Source organism: Cynara cardunculus, assembly GCF_001531365.2.
Source record: "Cynara cardunculus var. scolymus isolate 2C chromosome LG 12, CcrdV1, whole genome shotgun sequence".
Taxonomy (NCBI): domain Eukaryota; kingdom Viridiplantae; phylum Streptophyta; class Magnoliopsida; order Asterales; family Asteraceae; genus Cynara; species Cynara cardunculus.
Genome location: NC_037539.1, coordinates 7,948,220 through 7,956,823, shown reverse-complemented (window position 1 = coordinate 7,956,823; position 8,604 = coordinate 7,948,220). Strand labels below are relative to the sequence as shown.

General features: G+C 38.7%; 2 protein-coding genes across 4 annotated transcripts in view; one reads left to right on the top strand and one right to left on the bottom strand.

Annotated features, from left to right (window-relative positions):
* The window catches only part of LOC112523529 (U11/U12 small nuclear ribonucleoprotein 59 kDa protein), a 15,764-nt gene extending 7,458 nt beyond the window's left edge, over positions 1-8,306 (bottom strand). For all 3 annotated transcript variants that reach the window (XM_025133168.1, XM_025133164.1, XM_025133167.1), the window contains exon 1: positions 8,225-8,306. The gene's annotated coding sequence lies outside the window, so the exon portion shown is untranslated. The remainder of the gene's footprint in view (positions 1-8,224) is intronic.
* LOC112522856 lies at positions 1,119-4,611 on the top strand. Its single transcript, XM_025132172.1, has 4 exons — positions 1,119-1,283; positions 1,394-1,594; positions 3,474-3,661; positions 4,299-4,611. The coding sequence occupies exons 1-4, from the start codon at positions 1,119-1,121 to the stop codon at positions 4,609-4,611; spliced, it is 867 nt and encodes a 288-aa protein (XP_024987940.1).
* Positions 8,307-8,604: the final 298 nt, after the last annotated feature.

Sequence of the window (8,604 nt, the reverse complement as noted above, 5' to 3'; positions counted from 1 at the left end):
TTTTTTTTTTGGAGCGATATCCGATATATCGCGATTTTAACAGCATAGGCAAGGGCAAGTGTGGAAAATGGGATTCAAATATATTGAGTCGTTCAGAGGCTTGAAAAAATTGTTGTCAAACAAGATAACATCTGACTGATGCAGATGTTTGCCTCTAATGACATATTTGGAGGCTGTTTGGCAGCTCTAGAATCATTTAGTGCAGAATAATTAAGTGGCTAGAATGATTAAAAAGCTCTGTATAATTTAGTGTCAGATAGAAGATGATTGTTTGGAAACTGTTATGAATCAACAGTGTGAATGACATAAATTACCATTTTACTCCCAGTCTAGTGTTGAATGAAAATTAATGTTTGAAAAATGTTCTGAAAGAAAAATAGAAAATAATTAATAGTCCAAGACAATCATGATACCATATCAATCCAAACAAATATAACAATAGTCGTTCAAGTTTTGGCATAACAAAACATCACATTAAATGCAAAAGTTCAAACACCATAGTGTGTGTATGATGAGAATCCTAATATTTTAGCCCAACATGTCCCAAGCCCAAGAGTGCTTCAAGTCTACTCCAGAAGGGCCAAAAGGGTAAATCAGAAAAGTGGCTAATATTTTTGTTACAAAAGTGAGAAGAGAATAAAGGGCGTGGGGAGTGAGTGCATGGGGGTATGGAGAATTATCTTTTTTGATTGGCTCTTACTTAGCTTGGTAGCTTAAAGAAAGGTATTTTCCCTGGATTACTAGTGGTTGTTTTCTTTTCTTTTATGCAAATTCAATCAAATCTTCCTTCGTCCATTTCTCAGTTAGTTAAATTGTTTCAATTCTATTACCTCCTCTCTATCATTGGTCCGACCTGCCGCTTCTTTCATCATGGTTCCACCCGCAATAAAAACATGTTCTCAAACTGCTCGTTTGGATCAACACGACGAGCAGATCGCTAAACTACAGTTTGATATCCTCAAAATCAAGGCATCAATGGATTCTGAATGTATTGAATCGGCGGAATTCAGTGAAATTATGCTAGGCTGGGTGAAGCAACAGGAGGAAAAACCGATTCGGACACTGGGGACGTTTCTTGAGTCGATGTGAACACCCCTCCACCTTTCACCCCTAATGGTATGGATTTCATGAGTTTCACGAAGGGGAACACTAAACAATCAGGATCTGGAGGCGGATCACAGGATGGACTACCTTGGGCTGTGAAGAAGATCAAACTCCCGGAGTTCTGTGGATTCAATCCCAGGGGTGGATTCAAAAAGCCAACCTCTACTTCGAAATTAATGGTATTCCTCCTAACTTACGTATTCGATTGGCACAATTAAGTATGACGGGTGTAGCCCAACACTGGTTCACGATCGTTAATCAGATTTATGATTCGATTTCGTGGGAACAGTTTCACGGTGAGCTGCTCCAACGTTTTAGTGGTTTGGAAATTCAAAATCCATATGAACAATTATCAACGATCAAACAAGGGGCATCAATTTATGATTATATCGATGACTTTGAGTATTTGATATCGTTGGTTTCCAAACTACCGGAATCGCAGTCGTTAGGGTATTTTATTGTTGGATTGAAAGATGAGGTCAAGCGTTGGGTTCGATTACACTGTCCTCAATCACAATTAGATGCTATGTATCTAGCCAAGGATATCGAATGAATGCTTCATCCTTCGTCGACGAATCCATCTCTATCCCGATTTCGTTATCAACATGAGCCTGGGACTGGATTCTCAAAAGAAATTAGGCCCAATTTAGGGGGTCGTTTGGACCAAATCAGGCCCAACTTCTTTTCCTCTTCCGACAAAAACCCTGCTATAAGGCGACAGGAGAGCAGTCGCTCCTCTTCTCTTCTGCGTACTCGGGGTACGACTTCGACCGAGTTTGGTCAGTTGTTTAATTGAAATCGGGGGTTCAAATCTCTCACACGAACAGAGTGGGAGGATCATAGGAAGAAGAGGTTGTGCTTTCGGTGTGGCCAATAGTTTGGGCCAGCGCATAAGTGTAATGCCCCACGTCCTTATATATTGGGTGTCGTTACTTTACATGATAAAACTATTAAATCATGAATCTGAACTTGAAATTTAGCTTTATTTATAACATATCTTGAAATTACATCAAAGAAAAAAATTACTTAGCGGAAACGTAACCATAGCTTGTATTACAACAAAACTTGTTTTTCAAATAAAACCATATTACTTTATGCAAATCCTCCTTACTTCTTTCCTGAGATACATACATGAGATATATAAGCTATAAGCTTAGTGAGTATTTATGGTTTCATGAATGAGAAATTTTCATGATATTTTGTAAATGATAGTTCATTAAAGCTCTTGATCATGCATAAATATATTATTTATTATCATGCATAAACATTCATTAAGTACTATTCTTTATCATGCATAATACATTCTTTTTGAGATCTCACTTGTCACATGCATGTATACCATACTTGTCTTGAGGTTTGCTAACCCCCGGGTCCATAAAAAGCTGTTGTATAAGGTCCGTTTGCAAGACGTTCCTTCTTGTAATATCCCGTATGTTGGATATTATGGTCATACATAACATGTAAAAAAATTCATGCCTTGTGTAACACATATGATAACATGTAAATGATTTTCATGTCTTGTGTGTATACTTGTATTAAAACATGTCATCATGCATATCTTGAATATGTACGTGTATCAATATTTTCATGTAAAACAAACATGCTAACATAACTTGTAATGCATAAAATACTTTTATATATAGCATGCATGTATCTCATAAATCACATAAGTACTCACATTGATTTGCCTACTTTTTCCTTTGATTCCTTTCTTCAAGCTTAATTAGGTAAATATAGAGAGATTTCTTATTTTTGGTATGCCCTTAAATCCCTAGTTATAGATAAATTCATTGCATTAACTACTTGTTCTTTTTGCTCTCAAGATTGTACTTTTATGAGAGTTTGACACCTCATTAATAAAGATAAGAAAATCTTGACAACTCATCTCTAAGGATAAGAGAATCTATACAACTCATACTAGTACTCCTTGTCATGCTTCCTAGACTTGTCTTGTAATCAATAGTCTTGCCAACTCATATCTTTCTAGCCTAAACAACTCATCATTAGCTTGCTTATTCATGCTTACTAGACTTGCCAACACACTTCTAGCCTTAACAACTCATCACTAGCTTGCTTAGTCATGCTTACTAGACTTGCCAACACACTNCTAGCCTTAACAACTCATCACTAGCTTGCTTAGTCATGCTTACTAGACTTGCCAACACACTTCTAGCATTAACAACTCATCACTAGCTTGCTTAGTCATACTTACTAGACTTGCCAACACACTTCTAGCCTTAACAACTCATCAGTAGCTTGTTTAGTCTTATAATTAAGATGTTTCACTAATTGTAACAGCTGCTGGAGTACTTGAATTATTCAAAAATATTTGCATTTAAGGCTGAATTATTGAGATTTATCTAACAAAGAAACTAGGGTGTTACAATAAGTGTCCGGAGGGTCAGCTTCGCATTTTGTTATTGGGCGACGATGAATCAGGCGACGAGGATGGGTTGATTACCAACCTCGAAGCTGACATATATTCGGCATCCCCACCTGAGGATGCAAATTCCGCAAGTTTGTGTTTGGCACTTGAATTTCTCGGGGTTTTGGCTGAGTATGCTTCAGGGGGTAAAAACCCTTAAATTCGAGGGCGCCATAGCGGATATTCCARTACTCATTTTGGTTGATAGTGGGGCTATCCACAGCTTTATCTCACGAAAGTTAGTAAAGTCTCTTGGACTCTCAGTGGAGTTTTTTGCCGTTATCAATATTTAATTAGGGGATGGCCATCAAATTCACGTCAATCAGCGATGCCCACTGCTGAAAATTAGAGTAGAACCGTATGAGTTTGTAATAGCAGCCTTGGTTTTTGACATGAGGCATTTCGATTTGGTTCCCGGCGTAGAATGGTTAAAAAACCTTGGGGAATGTGATCCATAATTGGAAAAGATTGTCGATGAGGTTTGTTTTTCAAAGCGTCTCGGTTCTTCTCCAAGGATTAACTAAGTCGGAACATTCCCAAGCTTCCTTGCAATCATAGTTGTCCTTACCAACCCCGAAGGCTGCATCATGTTCAACTATAGCCCCTGTCAGTGAAGAGCTTACTCCGATACAGCACCGACAATTACACATCTTAATTGAAGATTTAGTGAAGTATTTCGTGAACCATCGGAGCTGCCTCCTTCACGGCCACATGATCATTTCATTTCCTTGGTTTCCCCACATGAACCGATATGTGTTCGACCTTACAGATATCCCCATATTCAGAAATCTGAGATCAAAAGACAAGTTCAAGAGCTATTAAAATTGGCAATGATTCGGCCGAGTAAGAGTTCTTTTTCGAGTCCAGTCATCCTTGTCCGCATGAAGGATAACTCTTGGCGTATGTGTGTCGATTATAGAGCCCTTAACAAGATGACTATTCCGGATAAATTCCCAATTCCAGTGGTTGAGGAACTAATTGATGAGCTTAAGGGAACCAAATTCTTTTCCAAATTGGATTTCAAATCCGGCTACAATCAAATCCGGCTACAATCAAATCCGAATGGAGCCGACGAGTATTGAGAAGACAGCCTTCCGAACGCATGACGGCCACTATGAATATCTTGTGATGCCCTTTGGGCTCTCAAATGCCCCGGCAACCTTTCAAGCGGTTATGAACGATGTCTTTAGACCATTATTACGAAAAACGGTAGTGGTTTTTTTCGATGGCATGCTCATTTACAGTCCCTCGTGGAATCAACATATGGTGGATTTAGAAATTGCCTTGAAAATTTTATTGGAAAACCATTTTGTGGCCAATCGGAAGAAATGTTCATTTGGCCAAACTTCGGTAGAATACTTAGGCCACATCATTAATGGCGAAGGTGTAGCTACGGATCCTAAAAAAATCGAAGCGGTTTTGGATTGGCCGGTCCCAAGACACATTAAAGGGTTACGGGGATTCTTGGGTCTCACCAGCTATTATCAAAAATTCATAAGGCACTACCGAAATTATCCGAGGCCACTCACGGATTTGACAAAGAAGGATGTGTTTGGGTGGAGTGATGAAGCACAATAGGGTTTTGTTTCTTTAAAGGAAGCAATGGTGACTGCACCTCTTTTGGCTCTGCCGGACTTCCAATTACCATTTGTAGTTGAGTGTGATGCGTCTGGACGCGGAATAGGAGTCGTCTTAATGCAACAAAACAGGCCGTTGGCTTATTTCAGCAAGGCTCTTAGTGATAGAAATTTGGCAAAATCGGCATATGAAAGAGAAATAATGGCGTTGGTATTAGTTGTTCAACATTGGCGATCATATTTGTTGGGAACATGATTTGTGGTCTACACAGATCAAAAGAGCCTTAAATTTCTTTTACAACAAAGAATACGTATGAATTTGACATTTGTTATATAGGCTGGGTTGCGAAAATCGAGCGGCGGATGCTTTATCTCGAAAAGTCGCGGATGGGGAACTTAATATTGTGGTGTCGACACCAATTTGGTTACAAGGATCGTAGCTTTTGGACGAAATCCGTGCGGACACAGGATTTCAGAAATTGTTGGCGGAGTGTGAGGCTGACCACTCGCGCCACCCGGGGTTTTCCGTTCGTCAGAGCGTTCTATACTACAAAGACCGTTTGGTGATCCCTCATAACTCAAAATTCATTCCCATGTTGTTGAATGAGTTTCATCAATCCGCTTCGGGTAGACATTCGGGGTACTATCGCACTTACCGTCGTTGGCAACTAACATTTATTGGCCCAGTAAGATTGTTGTGGTTCAAGAATTTGTTAAAGCGTGTGAATTGTGCCAACGATGTAAAGCAAGTTCAACAGCACCCAGAGGTCTTCTTCAACCCTTATCCATTCCTAGTGCGACTTGGGAAGACATTTCTATTGATTTCATCAAGAGTTACCCAAATCTCGGGGTTTTGATGCGATTCTGGTGGTAGTAGACAGGCTATCTAAATACAACCACTTCCTGTTATTAAAACACCCTTATACGGCTAAATCCATGGCTAAAGTGTTCATGCGTGAAGTGATTCGCCATCATGGTATTCCGAAATTGATTGTAAGTGATCGGGACCCCTTGTTCCTTGGTCTGTTTTGGCAGGATATCTTTCGATCACAAGGGACTAAATTAAATGAGTTCCGCCTACCATCGGAATCTGATGGCCAAAAGGAAGTCATAAATTGTTGCTTGGAGACTTATTTAAGATGTTTTGTTGTTGATCAGCCACGCTCTTGGTCAATTTGGATTCCATGGGAGGAATTTGGGTACAATTCGATATTTCATCGGTCAATTGGGAAGTCCCCATTCGAGGTGGTGTACGGTCGCAAACCACCCACAGTGTTGCAACTTGTTGCAGGTGAGATTCGCGTTCGATCTATGGTATAAGAGCTTCAAGATCGCGAGGAAGCTTTAAAGCAACTCAAACAACATCTATCTAATGCTCAATCGGCGATGAAGGAACAAGCGGACAAAAAGAGAAGGGATGTGAAATTCCAAATGGGGGAGTGGGTTTACGTTAAACTGAAACCATATAGACAAATGTCGGTGGCTCACCGTATTATCAGAAGTTAGCGGCGCGATTTTTTGGTCCATTCAAGGTACTAGAAAGGATTGGGCCTATGGCTTATAAGCTAGAACTGCCACTGTCGTAAAAAATACACCCCGTTTTTCACTTGTCTTTGTCGAAGAAGGTTGTTCGAACGCCTACAGAAACAGCGTTACCTCCTGAGTTGGAGATAGGGACAACCGATATGTTAGTTCCGGCAGCTATTTTGGCTTCACGTATAATTATGGAGCATAATGAGCAAGTTCGTCAGTAGCTGATCCATTGGAAGGGTTATCCAGTAGAGGAGGCAACATGGGAAGATGCGGCAAGTATTCAGATCCAGTTCCCGAAAGCAAGTCTTGAGGACAAGACTTTTTCTGAAGGAGAGAGTAATGATAAGAATCCTAATATTTTAGCCCAACATGTCCCAAGCCCAAGAGTGCTTCAAGTCTACTCCAGAAGGGCCAAAAGGGCAAATCAGGAAAGTGGCTAATATTTCTGTTAGAGGGATGAGAAGAGAATAAAGGGACATGCTAAAATTAACATCATGAACATGCTAAGAGAATAAAGGGACAGATAAGAGACTACTAGCTAGCTTGAGATATTCTAGATTTGGATGGTGCAACATGCTAAAATCAGCCAACATCATGAACAAAACTATTCAAGCTACTTCTCTCTTAAGCATTTTATCGAATATGTATAGACAAATCATACCATATATTCAGAGCATGTAAAATCATCTTTAAAAATACCCCATTCTTAACAAATCAAAGTAGTACACAAAAAAAGAACAGGTTGCAATTTACCTCAAATGTTGAACATAAAAAAATTGCCATCTTGTCTAAAGCATTTCATCGAATAGGTAGTAGACGAACCATACCATTGATTCGTGTAAACTCATCTTTAAGGTAGTGTTTGGTACGCAGACTAGACAGGACAGGACGGGATGGGACAGGACTAATTGTTTGTCCTATGTTTGTATGACTAGGACAGGACATGACAAAACTGTTAAAATGACCATATTACCCCTAAATGTCGTTCAATGTTATTTTATATCATATAATGACTGTAAAATGACAAAAAATCAACCAAAATATATCTTAATTACATAGTTTTTGTAATCAAGTTTAATACATTAAATATAATTTAAACTACCAATGATCCACAACACAACCATCTCCAGTAAACTACCTATGGGAAATTAGTTTATAACTTATAATATTTTCTCATTGGGAACTTTTATCAAGCACTTGGTGTTCAAATGCTAATGATTAAAAAATACAGGAACCCAATGGGGGTATTCATAACCCAAAATACAGGAAGCCAATGGGCGTATTCAAAGTTCAGTTCTCACTCATGTTTCTGATTATTGTTTTTCTGTTGATTAATTGGTCACTGTATTTGATTTTGATAGTATTCAAGAAAACAAAATTGCGGTTAGATATGTTTTTAGGTTTTGAGTTTTACTTTTTGATAGTTCAATTGTTTTTCGTGAAGTTAACGAAGATGAATTTTGCCAACACATGATCATCGTCTGTGATAAATTTTACCAGATTTCGTCGAGTTTTATGATAAATTGGGCCAGTCAAAAGCACAGAAATCATACGCATGCAAAGAAGCAAGATGGAGAAATGGTACCGATTGCAGAGGAGAGGAGGCGATGGGAGGAGATGGAGGCCGGTGGAAGAAGACGATCGCAACTATGGAAGAAGACGATGGAGGCGATACTGCACAAATGGCGGGATGAATAAGGTTTTCTATTGGAAGAAATAACCTGGGTAACATAGTATTTTAAATTCGGTCATGTGTTGTTTTACCTTATTTTTTTTTTTTTTTTATGAAACAAAAAATATCAAGATTTATCTTATGAAATTTAAAAATAGTTTTATCTTGTTCTGTATATTTTTTGTTTAGGACATACCAAATATGGGACTACTTTTTTTTGTCTCCTCACATCCATGTAATTTGCATATCAAATGCACTCTAAAAACAATCCTTAACAAATCAAGCACATCAAT

Coding starts and splice junctions, on each gene's coding strand:
- LOC112522856 (XM_025132172.1), top strand. CDS start 1,119: ATGGATTTCATGAGTTTCACGAAGGGGAACACTAAACAATCAGGATCT. Junction 1,284..1,393: donor CCTCTACTTCGAAATTAATG/GTATTCCTCCTA, acceptor TCGTGGGAACAG/TTTCACGGTGAGCTGCTCCA. Junction 3,662..4,298: donor TTTCTCGGGGTTTTGGCTGA/GTATGCTTCAGG, acceptor TCGACCTTACAG/ATATCCCCATATTCAGAAAT.